Source organism: Oncorhynchus nerka, linkage group LG12 (genome assembly GCF_034236695.1).
Source record: "Oncorhynchus nerka isolate Pitt River linkage group LG12, Oner_Uvic_2.0, whole genome shotgun sequence".
In the NCBI taxonomy this organism is placed as follows: domain Eukaryota; kingdom Metazoa; phylum Chordata; class Actinopteri; order Salmoniformes; family Salmonidae; genus Oncorhynchus; species Oncorhynchus nerka.
The window spans coordinates 71,658,521-71,676,299 of NC_088407.1; the positions used below are offsets into that span (position 1 = coordinate 71,658,521).

The 17,779-nt window shown below is 42.5% G+C and overlaps 1 protein-coding gene across 7 annotated transcripts in view; it reads right to left on the reverse strand.

The window, feature by feature from the left end:
• The window catches only part of LOC115138689 (E3 ubiquitin-protein ligase HECTD1-like), a 42,685-nt gene extending 28,560 nt beyond the window's left edge, over positions 1 to 14,125 (reverse strand). For 6 of the 7 annotated variants that reach the window (XM_029675811.2, XM_029675813.2, XM_065025782.1 and 3 more), the window contains exons 1-14: positions 13,903 to 14,125; positions 11,093 to 11,376; positions 10,610 to 10,844; positions 7,096 to 7,323; positions 6,577 to 6,858; positions 5,804 to 6,074; positions 5,451 to 5,527; positions 3,653 to 3,751; positions 3,286 to 3,400; positions 2,984 to 3,155; positions 1,913 to 2,051; positions 1,551 to 1,721; positions 1,166 to 1,388; positions 727 to 990 (exon numbers count right to left, since the gene is read on the reverse strand). In XM_029675811.2, the coding sequence (XP_029531671.2) occupies positions 727 to 990; positions 1,166 to 1,388; positions 1,551 to 1,721; positions 1,913 to 2,051; positions 2,984 to 3,155; positions 3,286 to 3,400; positions 3,653 to 3,751; positions 5,451 to 5,527; positions 5,804 to 6,074; positions 6,577 to 6,858; positions 7,096 to 7,323; positions 10,610 to 10,844; positions 11,093 to 11,232 (2,416 nt within the window). In that variant the 5' untranslated portion in view covers positions 11,233 to 11,376; positions 13,903 to 14,125. The remainder of the gene's footprint in view (positions 1 to 726; positions 991 to 1,165; positions 1,389 to 1,550; positions 1,722 to 1,912; positions 2,052 to 2,983; positions 3,156 to 3,285; positions 3,401 to 3,652; positions 3,752 to 5,450; positions 5,528 to 5,803; positions 6,075 to 6,576; positions 6,859 to 7,095; positions 7,324 to 10,609; positions 10,845 to 11,092; positions 11,377 to 13,902) is intronic. The other variant, XM_029675809.2, reaches the window with a different exon arrangement.
• Positions 14,126 to 17,779: the final 3,654 nt, after the last annotated feature.

Here is a 17,779-nt window from a genome sequence, read left to right on the forward strand (position 1 = left end):
TCTTCCAGTTTAGATGGACGTCATATTATATCTCCCCTTCTCAGAGGCCTAAAAAAAGATTCTGCTGTCTCCAGTCATATAAAGTTTAGTAGAATTGCATGACGTAGGTTTCTTTCTTTGCACAGGAAAAACATCTGATATAGCTTATAGTCCAGGCCTCTACACTACACGCTCAGCCATGCAACAGTAATTGAGTTATATTAGCCTAAATTATGACTATCCAATCTAATCACATTATGATTAGTAGGCTCTTACATAAGTCTGCAAATGCGATGATACATGGAATGATTTATTATAAAGGTGCATTTTTACGGTGAAAACGTGCTTCCTGAAACATGAAAGTCACACCAGCCTATGTATAGGCTAGTGATTTTGCTGTTCATTACTGGGGAAAAGTAATTGTGTGCAGTAAGGACACACATCATCGCCTCCTCGATTTGCATGTTCTGTTAAGATTAATTACCATGATATAAAATGTGTTTTTTGTCATTCTGAGCACCGTGTGTCAGAATCAGGTTATGGTCAATTTCTCAAAACGTCTGGTAAATTAAAATTCTGCCAGTCAAATGTCCGGACACACATTTTCATAACGGAAACCCTGAGATGAGATAAATAAATAATAAAATGAGAGAGATTAATCTATAAACAATTTAGGCACATTTAACTACATAATTAAATACAACAAAATGATCTGATCTATATGCACTGAAGTTCAAACTAACGGACCTAGTGATGTTTCAGCGGTGAAGGAGTGCTTCGTGCCCCTGTTTGACTCAAACACGAAGCCGGGCAGGTCCTCCTTGAGGATGGTGGCCTGCTGTCCGTCAGAGTTGTGGATGGCGATCTCTCCCTCCTTCAGGCAGGTCAGGGACCAGTTCCCCACCGTCAGCTTGGTGGGACCCAGGGCAGACAGAATGGGCTGGCTGGCTGTCACAGGTTTCACCTGGCTCCGGGCACGCTGCAGCTTCTCCAAAAACTCACTACGACTTTCTGGGTGGGTAGTACAACACAGTTATTCACTTGTTACAACTGCATGTATTCGAGTGGAGGGAGCTCATTCTGGCCTCAATTCCAAATAAGAGATGGAGAGGAATAAGTAACTAGTTGAGGAAAGTTCAAGTCATAACATACCAGGTCGATTGAGAAGGTATGTAGCTAGGTCTACCTGAGCTGTCGGAGCCCCCCTCGGGGCTGCCGCTGGAGTACATGGTGGCCAGCTTGCCGTCCAGGATGAAGCGGAACCATCCGTTGGAGCCGTTGGAGAGCTCCAGGGCTGCAGCATCACTCCAGATGTACAGGCAGTCCCTCCCTCTGATAATGGACCAGTCACGCCAGTGGTAGGGCTTCCCCTGCTGCACCTCTTTGGCATCCTCCTGTGGCTCATCCTCCTGGTGGAACCAGAGATATTTACTTTACATTTTAGTCGTGTAGCAGACGCTCTTATCCAGAGATTTTAAATACATTTTCTTTGCGGAACACTTTTTATTACACAGAAATCACAAAGCTCTATCAGTGTATATTTGGACTGCATTATGGTGTTCTTATTGCACCTTCTCTGGTTTGGACACCTCCTCGTTCTCATCGTCTGAGGTGGGTCCAGCCAGAGTGGACACCTTGTTGATGACGCCCAGTCTAGCCAACTGGTCCAGGAAGACATCTCCCCCTTTGTCCACCAGGTCTCTGATGATCTGCAGTGCCAGCAGGTGACCGTCATCATCGTCCTGTACAGGAAGAGACACCAAATTTAACTTGGCCTGTGGATTACTAGAGAGCTGGTGCAACTAAATTGCTTTTTAACAGGCATTCGGTTATAGGTGGACGTTGTTAATAGTAGAGGATCACACACACGAGAACACACGCACATCTTGAACACACACATACACAAAGAGATGGATGTTGTGTAGTGCCGTACCTCCTGATCCAGTACGGTAGCGGTGATCTCCACTAGCACGGTTGGCAAGTTGTGACCGGCGTCAGAGTCACACACCTCCTTCAGCAGCACTTCACAGCTGTAGTGGATCATCTTCCTGATCAGAGCCAGGCTAGCTTTCCTGTAAGGGACAGAGGGACGACATGTTAAAGCACCAATGTCACTTTTTGGGCAACCTGATCAAATGCCCATAGAAATGTGAGTTATAGATCTGTCATGATCATTGAAAGCAAGTATAAGATGCATAGAACAGATCTGTGTCGTTTTTGAGTCTTTTGCTTTCGGTTTTGTAAACCAGCTTCAAAACAGCTGAAACTACAATATTTTTGATTAATGAAAATATATTTCACAGAGGTTTAGATGGTACAATGATTCTCTGAACGAGAAACTGAAATTAGGCAAACTATTAGAATTTTACCAACCAGGAAATGGAGGCACGATTTCTGCATATTGCACCTTTAATGCAGGGGTTTCCAAACTTTTTCAGCCTGACAGTATTTCAATCTGAAGACATTATGGTTTGAAGTGACTGAAATGCTTTAGAAAAGGGATTGAGAAGTTCAGATGAGCATCAGGCAATAATGTTGTATGATCTCTATGTAGAAAAGAACCTTATCGTTGATGATGTTCTTTCCCCCCTAGTCTGATTTAGAGCCTGGTCTTGTCCACTCGGTGCTAACAGCTTGTGGGCATAGTAGAGAAACAGTACGTACGTGTTCCTGAGAGTCTTACAGTATCTTTCAGTGATGGGGTTATAATATTTTGTAGCTTAAAAAAGATAGAGACACGTGTAGGGAGAAAAAAGAACCCACTCTGTTTATTACAATAGCATGTAGCAGCTACCAGAGGTTACGGTTCTATGAACCAACCGCAAAAATTGTCTCGCAACCCCATTTTCAAATCACGCGACCCAAAGTTTGGGAAACCCTGTGTTAATGGATTTGTATGTGTCCCTATTCAAATAAAATTGCATTCAGGACCTCAGTAATATATACATCTCTGTGAGTTTAGACAATGGTCCTTTGGTCAAGTTACTCTCAAAGTTGTGCTTACCTAATAGAAGGTAGCATGGTTTGCTGAAAGGTTTGTGCAAATACTGGTAGCAGCCTCTTCAGGTAGATAGGGGCCATCTCAGGGTCTCCTTTGGGTTCGCTGCCCTCCTCCTCCTCGTTCAAGTCTTTCTTCTTCTTGTCCTCTCCTTTGTTAACAGGGCACATCCAGTCTCCTTCAGAACAAAAGAGAACACGTGAAATAACCACTGTCCTTTATTCTCTGATGGGCATGAGCCACTGACGACCAAGGATTTTCATGGAATCAGTCGGCAGCACAGCCGTTAATATATTGTTAGAACTCACCAGGAGACTGGAGAATGGCTACCACCTCACTGTGGCCACGCTCCCTTGCTTTGTCCAGGGGAGTTTTCCCATCTTCATCTCGGAGGTCAGGGTTGGCTCCATGTCGCAGTAGAGTCTATAGACACATAGAAAAATGCTTACTAGGGGAACTTACTGTATCTGCCTGTATTCCCAAACAACATATAGAGGAGGATAGGGTGCACACGCAAAAACTTTATCCTATGTTTTCTTTACATTCATTGAATTCAATATACACCAGCAGCCAACAGTCCAGCTGCTGGGCCTTTATCAAGGGATGTTGTTGGAAAAAACAGCCGTTTGAGCGTTACAAGAGATTTCCTCTCAAGGTTAAAGAGACCATAGCTACCTTTGCTACTTGAGGCCGTCCAAAACAGGCAGCGTAGTGGAGGGAGGAGGACCTCTGACCTCTGTTGACATCAGCACCTCTCTCACACAGGAACTCAACCTGGGACATCAACCACAACAGAGGTTATTCAACAGGGTCTTGATAATGAAGGCTTGCAAAGAACAACTTTTTACAACATTTTGGAACAGACGTGTATTATTGGACTCTCCTTATTTCAGTCCATTTTCTTCTGTTTGGTGCCAAATGAATACAATGGTGTCGTGGTCTGGTTTCGGGGTGACAAACAAGCCATTATGTAACCAAACCATAGTAATCCGTCTGCATTAGGCCATGCATACAGTTTGTTGCTATGGACACCTATTGACAGAACCTTGAGCACTGAACCCATTCTTGCAGCACAACAGGGAAGAGATGCTGTCCTTAAAAGGATACTTTGGGATTTTGTCAATGAGGCCATTTATCTACTTCCCCGGAGTCAGATTAAGTCATGGATACAATTTTTGTGTCTCTATGTTCAGTATAAAGGAAGTTAGAGGTAGTTTACTGAGCCAATGCTAACTAGCATTACTGCAATGACAAAGTACCTTCGGAAAGTATTCGGACTCTGTCACTCTGACAGAGCTCCTCTGTGGAGATGGGAGAACCGTCCAGAAGAACAACTCTGCAGCACTCCACCAATCAAGTCTTTATGGTAGAGAGGCCAGACGGAAGACACTCCTCAGTAAACGGCACATGACAGCCCGCTTGGAGTTTGCCAAAAGGCACCTAAAGAAACAAGATTCTCTGGTCTTATGAAACCAAGATTGAACGCTTTGGCCTGAATGCCGAGCATCACGTCTGGAGGGAACCTTGCACCATCCCTATGGTGAAGCATGGTGGCGGCAGCATCATGCTGTGAGGATGTTTTTCAGCGGCAGGAACTGGGAGACTAGTCAGGATCGAGGCAAAGATGAACAGAGCAAAGTACAGAGATCCTTGATGACAACCTGCTCCAGAGTGCTCAGGACCTCAGATTGGGGTGAAGGTTCTTCTTCCAACAGGACAACACCCTAAGCACACAGCCAAGAAAACAGCCAGAGCCCAGACTTGAACCCGATCAAACATCTCTGGAGACTTGAAATTAGCTGTGCAGCACAGCTCCCTTCCAACCTGAGAGCTTGAGAGCATCTGCAGAGAAGAATTGGAGAAATTCCCCAAATACAGGTTTGCCAAGCATGTAACGTCATACCCAAGAAGACTCGATGCTGTAATCACTGCCAAAGGTGCTTCAACAAAGTACTGAGTAAAGGGTCTGAATACTTATGGAAATGTGACATTTCCGTTTTTTAAAAAATTTATACATTTGCTAAAATGTCTAAAAAGCTGTTTTTCTTTGTCATTATGGGATATTATATCGTCATTGTAGGGTATTGTGTGTAGATTGACGAGGGGGGGGGGGCGATTTTATCCATTTTAGAATAAAGCTGTAACGTAACAAAATGTGGAATAAGTCGAAGGGTCTGAATACTTTCCGGAGGCACTGTATATGGGTATCTGCATTGCGCTAACGCTAGTACGTACTTGTTCTCGAGCTAGTTAACAACTTCCTTCAACTGTGTGCAGAGACATAAAAATGGTATCCATGAGCTCACCTGACTCTGGGGAACTAGATACAGTGCCTCATTTCCAAAATATATCTTTAATCCCCCTGGAACAATAAGCCATTCTGTTCTGTTCGCATGTGTAATGGTCCCCATAATGTATTGGGTAATCTCTGTAAAGAGATGGAGGGATACGAGACCAGTCTAAAATAGCTTACCATTTCCTGTGTGCCAAACGCAGAGGCCCAATTCAAAAGAGTCTGCCCGACGTCATCCATGAAATTCACTTCAAAAGCTGCAACATAGGAACCATTTTAAGCAATTGAATATGCGTGTGCAATAACAGACACTTTTCATAAACATGACACATTTACCATTATGCAAAACAAACGGCTGAAATTAATTAAGAAAAATTGCACCATTACACCAGATTGGACAAACTTCCTCTGCCACATCATCATGTGCCCTAGCCTCCTGACAGACCAACATATAGGATATATCTGGGTCCCAAATGGTGCCCTATTCCCTTTACAGTGCATTACTTTTGAGCCAATACTATCCACCCACCCACCTCCGGTGTCGATGGCATCAATGAGAGCGTCTGTGTCTTTGCTGCGGATACAGTCGATGAGCTGTCGGTGGGAACGCTCCCCGGAGCTGTCCAGCCGTCGCAGGCCCGGGATGCGCCCTGTTGAGCCAGCGGTGGATTTGGGCAGAGCCTTGCGGCCCTCGAACAGCAGCACCAGCAGCAGGTCCACCAGACGCATGGTGTCCAGAACACAGCGCTCGTCCCCCTGCATGGCACTCTCCATGGAGTCAGGCAGAGCAGAGCGTAGCAGATCCTATACACACACACACACAGGAAACACACACACAGAGAGACAAAACAAAAACACCACTTCTATTATTATCCCATTATTCTCTTATACTAGTCATAGTGTCACTTCAGAATAGCTCTCATTACAATACAGTTCTCTTCACTAATATATTCTGAAATTAGATCCTTTCAACGTTTTATGTTATTTTTATTACTGTTAGCTTTCAAGATATTGCAGTTCATATATTAAACATTGTGCCAATAAAATTGCTATGAAATACATTATGAATTCTTACTAATACAGAAATGTGTCCCAGAGTGCTCATAACACCAAATACAGCTACCACAAATCAAACTGAAATAATTTGACAAGGACTTCTAATAAAACTCTTCTCAGTAGTCTCTGAGATATGAGCTGGTCCTTAAAGACTCAAATTGAGAAAAGTATTTTGTACCAACAATGGGCAATTTGATGTGTTAAAAAAAACTAAAAAACATTTACAATACTAAATGTAAAATGTCCTTACATGGGTGACGAGGGGAGAGCCTCTGCACAGCGTGGACAGCAGGCTAACGATGGTGGACACCTGGTTGGAGAGTTTGGAGTCGGCAGCGGTGGGTTGGGCCCCAGTGGAGGTCCGGCCTGGCTTACAGGTGGAGGAGGGGCCGGAGACCGTGCCCCCTGCCGCCGCCATCCGGGACAGCAGCTCCTCTGTCAGACCGTGCTTGGCCAGTGGCGCGGGGTCCACCCCTCGACGGGTGAACCGGTCCGCCAGGGACGCAAAGCAGCGCAGAGCACCGTCAGACACCTGTCAATCAATGGGTTGCATTTTCATCAATAACAATGCAATCATTTGCAACTAGACCTTCAAGCTTCTTTCCAGTGATAATTGATTCAATTTATATAACTGATTGGATTTATATACCACTTTTCCAGTAGTTCAAAGCACTTAATATAGAAATGGGGAAAACTCATTCACCCACCACCAATGTGCATGGATGACCACCCCCCCAACCGATGACCCCTGAGTGGGTGTGCCATTCACCTGGTGGTCTTCGTGTTTGAGCAGACTGGAGAGGGACTCCACGCAGGTCTCCAGAGAGGAGTCCTGGGGCTCCATCTTGCTGCACAGGCGAGACACCACAGACATGGCAGAGTGCAGGGTGTCCTTATGGACCAGATGACCGCTGTCCCGGATGAAGCTAAGCACACAGTTCAGACCCCCAGCCTCAAACACTGCACCAGACTCCCTGGTACAGATCAGCTCCAGCACCTGACAAATGACACCACAAATAGTCAGCAGAAGAATATATTCATAAATGATTATTTATGATGCGCGGCCCATCTTTTTTACTATGGATTTCACAACGAGGACTCTGCACCTGACTACTTTTGAGTATGAGCATGTTCTGTAATATTCTACCACATACATAAGCCCTTCCTAAACCAGATATATATGTTGTGAAACATGACCTACATATTCAAGACCTAATTTGAATAAACTCCTCATACGCATCTTGTGATTTGAATGAAAGGTCCCAGGTAAAGAAAGAGAATGTTTTCTTGCAGGGCGTAACATGTTATTTTTCTTCCACCAGCAACTGTGGCAGGTAGATGAAAAGAAATCTACCAGCCAAAATATTTTTGGGGTGATAATTACATTTTTTTTAAACAACTGATGACCATGTTTTGTAATGTTTCTAAAACAATACATGTATTAATAAGTAATGTGCTAAATTTAAATGTCATATTTTCTTTTAACCAAAATATCAGATTAGACAAAATGTTCAGCTTCCCCTTTAAAGGTGTGAGATTAACGGGGCCACTGGAGTCATGTCACGTCTGTCTGTATGTGTGTGAGATTTGGGATGTGACTAGTAGTAGACAGTGGCTGCAGTCCAAATTAAAAGTCGACAGCACTTGGCCCTAAACCCTCGGCCCTTGAATGACGTATTACATCGTCACATCAGAGTGTACCTTAAATGTCCCTTGCCCAAGCGAGGGAGAGTGATGATCGGAGAGACAACGTCCTTGGTGGAAATCTTGAAATTGAGCTTAAAAAACAACCAATCTAAAGCTATTATTGTGCCTAGCAAGCTAACGTAGCTAGTTAGCACTCCTGTCAGGTTGTTAGCTAGCTACAGTTACTTATAGCTGGCTAGTTAGTTTTATAGTTTGGTCATTTATTCCAATAAATTTCAGAATCCCCAAAAATCTGTTTCTAAAGCTAACAACGTTTTATAGGCTCCTCACTATGAGACTAAGCCAATATGCCAACACTAAAATCAAAGTCATCTATACATATTTTTTTTGTAAGACAGCATCATAATTTTATCTCACATGCAAAAAAATACAGCCACGTTGATTAAATGACACCGTGCCACCGGAGTTTGACACGCGACTACAGTTTGCATTGAATTGTGGGTCATGAGTAAATTTAGACCAACATTGATGCCTGTTCCTCCAAAAAATGACCTATCAGCACTTCACTCACAGTGTGGAAAACTGTTGCTGCGCGAGGTGGGATGTAGTATTCGTATTTCTTGGCGTGATTAGCGGCTATGAAACAAAACAGCAGAAATACTTTGAAAACAGCTACTTCAGCATTTTTATGCTAGAAATCACACATATGCTCATACTTGACTTTTGACCATTTTTTATTCACAAATGTAAATGTAATGCTCGCACTGTAGAGCCCTGAAAATTGACCTCCCGCCAACGTGACTGGTGAAGTAGACATTCTTACTAGAGGTCGACCGATTAATTAGGGGCGATTTCAAGTTTTCATAATCGATAATCAGCATTTTTGGACACCGATCATGGCCGATTACATTGCACTCCACAAGTAGACTGCGTGGCAGGCTGAATACCTGTTATGCGAGTGCAGCAAGGAGTCAAGGTGCTAGCTAGCATTAAACATATCTTATAAAAAACAATCGATTTTAACATAATCACTAGTTAACTACACATGGTTGATGATATTACTAGTTTATCTAGCTTGTCCTGCGTTGCATATAATCAATGCGGTGCCTGTTAATTTATCATTGAATCACAGCCTACTTCGCCAAAAGGGTGATGATTTAACAAGCGCATTCACGAAAAAAAGCACTGTCGTTGCACCAATGTGTACCTAACCATAAACATCAATGCCTTTCTTTAAAATCAATACACAAGTATATATTTTTAAACCTGCATATTTAGTTAATATTGCCTGCTAACATGTATTTATTTTAACTAGGGAAATTGTGTCACTTCTCTTGCGTTCTGTGCAACAGAGTCAGGGTATATGCAGCAGTTTGGGCCGCCTGGATCGTTGCGAACTGTATGAAGGCTATTTCATCCTAACAAAGACAGCCAACAAGTGCATTTGCGAAAAAAGCACAATCGTTGCACGAACGTACCTAACCATAAACATCAATGCCTTTCTTAAAATCAATACACAGAAGTTAGCAGGCAATAGCACGCAGTCAGGGTAAATGCAACAGTTTGGGCCGCCTGGCTTGTTGCGAACTAATTTGCCAGAATTTTACGAAATTATGACATAACATTGAAGGTTGTGCAATGTAACAGGAATATTTAGACTTAGGGATGCCACCCGTTAGATAAAATACGGAACGGTGCCGTATTTCACTGAAAGAATAAATGTTTTGTTTTCTAAATTATAGTTTCCGGATTTGACCATATTAATGAACCTAAGGCTCGTATTTCTGTGTGTTATTATATTATAATTAAGTCTATGATTTGATAGAGCAGTCTGACTGAGCGGTGGTATGCAGCAGCAGGCTCGTAAGCATTCATTCAAACAGCACTTTACTGTGTTGGACAGCAGCTCTTTGCAATGCTTCAAGCATTGCGCTGTTTAGGATTTCAGGCCTATCAACTACCTAGATTAGGCTGGCAATACTATAGTGCCTATAAGAACATCCAATAGTCAAAGGTATATGAAATACAAATGGTATAGAGAGAAATAGTTCTATAATAACTACAACCTTCTTACCTGGGAATATTGAAGACTCATGTTAAAAGGAACCACCAGCTTTCATATGTTCTCATGTTCTGAGCAAGGAACTTCAAACGTTAGCTTTTTTTACATGGAACATATTGCACTTTCTTCTCCAACACTTTGTTTTTGCATTATTTAAACCAAATTGAACATGTTTCATTATTTATTTGAGACTAAATTGATTTTATTGATGTATTATATTAAGTTAAAATGAAAGGGTTCATTGTTCATTCAGTATTGTTGTAATTGTCATATATATATATATATATATATATATATATACACACATACATACATACATACATAAAATCGGTATCGGCGTTGAAAATTCATAATCGGTCGACCTCTAATTCTTACCCACCAATACCTAAATCGACCCGCATTTGGCAAGTGTTCATTTTATGCCCTGAAGCAAACAGTTGATCACATAAAAATAAAAAAGCAAGGGAATTGTTTTTATAAAGTAGAACAAAAACAACTTCTCCACAGTGGTGTAATGCTCCCACAGTGTTTAATAGAATAATGCTTCAAGCCCAAATTCTAAATAAAAGCGTACCTTGACACACTGCTCGGCCAAGTCTCTGCTGGTCCTGTTGTTGAGCTCCACCACCACCAGGCGGTTACACAGAGCCTTGATGGCCCCGTCCACGCCCACGATCCTGCGGGTGCACTCAGCCGACACATCCAGGTAGTATGTGATGGCGCGGGCCGTCACCTCCAGCACGTTGTCCGGGGCGCTTTCGTCCAAGAAGATCTTACACAGGGCGGGGAGGAAGGTGCGTGGGGGACACCTGGGGGACAGAGGGAATATATAACCTTTATTTATACAGGTTATTCTCAATGAGAACATCTATTTTGCAAGAGAGGACTAGCTATATGAACATAAGCATCCACGAACGACTCAACAGTAACCAAATAAAAAGGCTTGTGCCGTCATTATAGGCAGTTTGTATAAGCGCGACATTGTCCTCTCAACAGTATGACTAATGCTTGAGATGTTTGTGAGATAGACAGTTGACAGTGTGTGTTGGTGACTCACGTCTCGAAGCAGCGGTCCACGTTGTCAGACATGAGCAATAACATGCAGAGCTGCTCCAGGGCGATCAGCTGCATGTCCCTCTCATCTCCCTGGCCCATCTGGAGCCACTCCAGCAAGGTGTCTGGGTCCACGTCCGCCATGATTACCCCCCTGCTACAGCTCCCTATCTGGCACCTAGCCCAATCACTGCTGTGGGCTGAGCTGGGGACTCATTCGCCGGATGGAGAAAACACGGACAGGTCCAATCACTGCTCCCTCCTGTGTGTCATGTAGTCTTCCTTCACCTGGGGTGGAGAGGTAGATGGGGGGAGAGAGAGAGAGAGGGCGAAAGCTAGCGTTTAATTTAATCATGACTGGCTCAACTTGCAGTTGCCAATGGGATTACGTTGGGCAAATCAGAGCAACAAAGGTTTGTAGCTAGTTCACGTGACATCTGAAACATGGTAATTGCTATAAATAACTAAGCAACAGTAACTTTTCCTCTCAGGAAAATAACAGGTTTTGGGCCTCACTTCTCTGGGTACTGTATGTAACAATAATAATAAAAAATGGGACTTCAAGAACCCAAAGTCACTTTACAACATAGAAATCAAGAATTTAACAAATAAAACAGGAGTCAAATAAACATCAGACTAAAAAAAAACATGAATAAAAAGAGGGGTGGGCTCAAAGATGGGAAAGAGTGATGTATCAGTGTATGGAGAGGGGAGGGTTGGGATACAAACCCAGTCTAGGGTAAGGAGGCGGTCGGGATACGAACCTGGTTTAGGGTAAGGGGCGGGATTTGGGTTGGGATACGAACCCGGTTAAGGTGCGGGATTTGGGTTGGGATACGAACCCAGTTTAGGGTAAGGGGCGGGATACGAACCCGGTTTAGGGTAAGGTGCGGGATTGGGATACAAACCCGGTTTAGGGTAAGGTGCGGGATTGGGATACAAACCCGGTTTAGGGTAAGGTGCGGGATTGGGATACGAACCCGGTTTAGGGTAAGGTGTGGGATTGGGATACGTACCCGGTTTAGGGTAAGGGGGCGGGATTGGGATACGAACCCGGTTTAGGGTAAGGGGCGGGATTGGGATACGAACCCGGTTTAGGGTAAGGGACGGGATTGGGGTTGGGATACGAACCCGGTTTAGGGTAAGGGGCGGGTTTGGGATACAAACCCGGTTTAGGGTAAGGGGCGGGATTGGGATACGAACCCGGTTTAGGGGCGGGATTGGGGTTTGTAGTGTATTTATTTGCTTGTATGTGGGTGGGGGCGCTTTAGGAGGGAATGAAAGAGAATGATGGCCTCAAGAGTTACAATTGGCTGGAGGGAGGGAGTTTCAGTGCCTAGGAGCAAGGCAAGATGGTGAGGGAGGGCTTTGTAGGTCAGAAGGAGGATCTTATCAATGCATTGGGAGACAGGGAGCTATTGGAGTCGACAGGGGTGAAGTGCTGCCAGGATTTAGTGTGGGTCAGGAGTCAAGCTGCAGACTGGAGGTATCATCTCCACACAATACGGAGCTCAACTATTTTCGGTTGGGGGTTGGACTATGTTCATTAGGACTTGAAACAGTAAAACAGTGTCAATTTGTTAGAGCCTGGATGGCTATAGGATAAGATACTTGGGGTAGATCCTCTTATCAACAGATTCATCACAAATTACCAGAGAACATTTGCGGTTTCTATAACTGGCAACTACTGACTCCCACCGAATTGTCTCTCAGACGTTTCTAGTACTTGTGTAGGAATTAGGCCTATGTTCCATTTATTTTGAGCCACCAACTGAATGTCCAGAAAGGATAGCCCAGTACTAGGTAACGTTTATCTATCTTACATCTACAGTCTGACAATGGAGACACACTAATAATGTGCAGACAGCCGATCTCCTTACTTTTGACATTATCATTATTCAAGTAGCTAGCTAATGTCACAACTCCATTATTATTAGTAACACCAGAAAGTACAGCAAACATAAACAGGTAAACAGGTCTTTATATAGACCTAACTAACTAGTTACAGTAGCTAGTTAATTCCATCATGACTTGGTTCGCTTTTACTGCGGAAAAGTTTAGCAAACGTAATTTACTGACATTACAGTTGTGAACGAACTGCTAGTTAAGTGGCAGCATAACAATTTTACAAAACAAGTTTTACTGCATAGCTAGCTAGCGTAAACAACCTAACGTTTGCTATAAGGCTTGGCTACACTTAGCTAGGTACTGGCTAACTAGCCCAGTTCTATCAACATAACGTTAGCCATCTGTCCACGAAGACAAAAAACGTATTACCTGCTGTAGTTAGCTTACTGTTAGAGGACTAACAGTTAGCTATATTTAGCTAAGCGAACGTTAGCATTTAAGCATTTAACCGGTAATTGTTAGCTAATACAAGTCAATTACAATTAATTCCATAACTACTACTTCATGCTCAACGACATAATAGATCAAACACAGCAGACTGTATAGGAGGACGCCAACATTTGCGTCTTATTTTGGTTTATCTGTACATCACTAGACAGCTAAATTAACGTTAGCGTACCTAGCTCATCCTACCGAGTCAGATTAACAGTAGTTAGTCGCCTAAAATCAAACAATGAAACTGCTACAATAATTACTAACATGTATATTCTGAGGTTTGAATAATACAGAAGAGTTCAAAACATGGTCGTAATACAATGTTACAATGCATGGCCTGACCATCAACACATAATCCGCGATGATTCAGTTCCAAGAGAGCCCAAGGCCGCAACACTTCTGTCAGTCATAACACGTAGGAAAAACTAGGTTGCTCGGTTTACAACACAAACATAGTAGATACACACTCACCGTCTTTCAGATTACAAAAAATAAAATGACGGTCGATTAAATACAATAGTGCGTTAAGGTACAATCCAACCTAATGGGAATAAAATACTTAATTACCAGTTATTTTTACCGAGCCATAAAGGTCAAAGTGGACAGTAATGCAATATATAAATTCAGGCGAAATGGAGAGCGGTCGAGGTAACGGAGTTGGCTCTCCGTCGTATGCATCACGAGGCTACGCAGCGTCCTACTGTATTCTCTATTCACGGGCTGACAGCATTGCGGCTGTATGCCAGGGGGCGCTAGCTACAATACGTGGAAAAGCACAGAGACCCCATTTCAAGAATTACTTTATTTATGTAAAGGATAGACCTACAGTTCCACTCAAAAGTTTGGACACGCCTACTCATGTAGAATAATAGTGAAGACATCAAAACGATTAAATAACACATATTGAATCATGACCTTTGTCATCAAGGCAAAGGGTGGCTACTTTGAAGAATCTAAAATATATTTTGGTTTGTTTAACACTTTTTTGCTTACTACATGATTCCATATGTGTTATTTCATAGTTTTTTATGTATTCACTATTATTCTACAATGTAGAAAATAGTAAAAATAAAGAACAACCCTGGAATGAGGAGGTGTGTCCAAACTTTTGACTGGTACATACTCAATTGGTATCATTCATGAATATTGCAGTCAGTCAGACAGAAAATGCTAAATGCAGAATACATGCATACAGAATGCTATCATACCCTTACATATATTATAGACAATGACAAATGAAGCAATGAATACAACACATTTTGGTTTTATTCACCCACTGCCATTAGAAAATAATGTGTTAATTGTACCCAATATTTCTATTTGTACAGTTTACAAAATAAATGGCCAGGCTAACATTTTACAGTATCCTCACAGGCACAAATGCAGTATGAAAGTGCTAAACAGCCCGAGCAAAAGCCAAGCTGAAAGCAGGATAATGTCCTCCATACCAGATTTTTTTTTTGCATGCATGCATTTTTTTATTTGTTGTGTTAATTTTCTGAACCACCTTCCCACGATTGACTGATCCAATATTATACTGTCAATTAAATTTTAATTGCATTAGATTGAAATTCGATGCATGCATCCATTTCATAAACCACTATTCTGATGAGTGTCTCTTTGGAGCAGAACTTATTTTGACATACATTCTATCACACTCAGCAACCCAGGATATTTATGTAGGGTAATTTAACATGAACACTGAGAGGGTTATGCTAGTAACGATAAAGTGATGCTGCTAACTGACTGCTGGCTATGTGGATCTCAATGCAGCCCTTTTAATATAGTCAGTGACCATAATACAGTGCTAAGATTATGTGCCATCAGAGACTCTGGGTTCGCGCCCAGGCTCTGCCGTAACCGGCCGTGACCGGGAGGTCCGTGGGGCGACGCACAATTGCCCTAGCGTCGTCCGGGTTAGGGAAGGCTTGGCCGGTAGGGGTGTCCTTGTCTCATCGCGCACCAGCGATTCCTGTGGCGGGCCAGGCGCAGTGCGCGCTAACCAAGGTAGCCAGGTGCACAGTGTTTCCTCCTACACATTGGTGCGACTGGCTTCCGGGTTGGATGCGCGCTGTGTTAAGAAGCAGTGCGGCTTGGTTGGTTTGTGTATCGGAGGACGCATGACTTTCGACCTTCGCCTCTCCGGAGCCTGTACGGGAGTTGTAGCGATGAGACAAGATAGTAGCTACTAAAAACAATTGGATACCACGAAAAAGGGGTAAAATAAAAAATAAAAAAGTAGCGATAAAGTGACGCTGCTAACTGACTGCTGGCTATATGGATCTCAATGCAGCCCTTTTAATGTAGTCAGTGACCACAATACAGTGCTAAGATTATGACCATTATAATGTTAATTTAATAGCAAAGTTTTGATTGCTGGCTGGACATGTAGTTACAACATTAAACGGTATGATAAGTGCAATGCCATTTCAAGAACATCAGTGCAGTGGTTCTATTGTTCTGTGGACACACTGCTCTGTACAGTTCAATTAGTCTTAAACATCTAAAAAAAAACATTTCAGTACATGGTAGTTTACATTGATTGACCTGTATTGCTATGGCAATTCAAACCTAAATTGTGTTGAAGAATGAAGTTAACACAGATATGTATTTTTCTTCAACAATCTACAATTATGACAGTAGTATGTATGTATGTATGTATGTATGTATGTATGTATGTATGTATGTATGTATGTATGTATGTATGTATGTATGTATGTATCTCTTTCAGCTTTGAAAATGTCTGTATAATATATGTATAGACTGCCTCTCTACATAATATGATGACAGCCATTCAAATGATATGACAAAACAAATACTGTAGACATCCATTCATGGATGCCAAGCAAAGTTTAGATGTGAATGAAACTGCTGTGGTTAGAGGTGAACTAATGTTTCCCTCACTGATTGAACAGGGGTGTGTGTATTCACTAGGAAGCAAACAGGCTGAAACAGAGAGGGACCTACCTGAATTTGTCCATAAGAAATACTTGTTTTCCTTTTCCGTTTTGCTACAGTCCAAAATGTTTTGCTACACTTTGCACTAATGAATCCTCCCCACATAGGATATGACTAACCACAGACCTTTCCCTGTGTCATCCTAGCAGCAGCATTTGAGCTCCCATGACTACAGAACTACAGCACTACAGGTGAGGACACTAGCAGGACATGACTACAGCACTACAGGTGAGGACAGTAGCAGGACATGATTACAGCACTACAGCACTACAGGTGAGGACACTAGCAGGACATTACTAAAGACTACAGGTGAGGACACTAGCAGGACATGACTACAACACTACAGCACTACAGGTGAGGACAGTAGCAGGACATGACTACAGCACTACAGGTGAGGACACTAGCAGGACATGACTAGACTAATTGATCAGATAAAATATCTGAAAAGTTATTTTAGGAAATTATAACCTTGTAGTCTGATTATTTTCCTTGGTGCCCCGACTACCTAGTTAATTAAAGTTACATGATTAATCAATTTGATCGCGTAATAGTAACTACAGAGAATCTTTGATAAAACTAAAAGTCTTCATTTAATGATAGTAAAGACACGACAAGACCCTAACCTGTAGAGAGGGTGACCATTCCCTCTGTGTTCTAAAGTGATAGTAGCACATGGAGAGTCTCATAATAAAGGAGTGATTGGCACTTTGGTTGAAACATAACAATTCATAACATAGAAGAAGGGAACTAAGAGTGAGTCAGATCACATTTCATTACAGGACCAAGTCTGTCCATCTTAACAGTGTGACTATTCCACTGTTCAAAACCCCAGTTGAAACACTATCATAGATAATTAATAAATGTTCAGCTCATCATCATGCTGGAACGGATACAAAATAATAATTGCTGTGAGCAGCTAGTGAAACCAAAATATCAGGGATATTTCAGCAAGCAATTACTTTTAAAGTTTGTGTGTCAACAACTGAATCCCAAATGATTTTGCCTGCTAACTGGAAAATCCTATATCAAACCAGGGGTTGACAGAAAAGAGAACAGACTGTGAGTTACACAGCAGAAGACAAACAACAAGCAACAGAAAAGTGTTATTAGCTCCCTGGGAGTGGAGACTAGAAACTAGTCCTCCCTGGTGCCATGATGCTGTTAATCATCCTGTCATATCAAACAACAGAAGCCCCTTTAGAGGAGATGGGAGGAGTATTAACCTGGTTCTAGATCAGTTCTTGCTGTCTTGCCAACCCCTATAATCATTGTTAGGTCATTGTCAACAAGTTGGCAAGACTGCGCCAACAGATCTGGGACCAAGCCAGAGGAGTGTGGGAAAGATCTGACAGCTGAGGTACTGGGAATGATAGTTGTACTTGCATCAGTG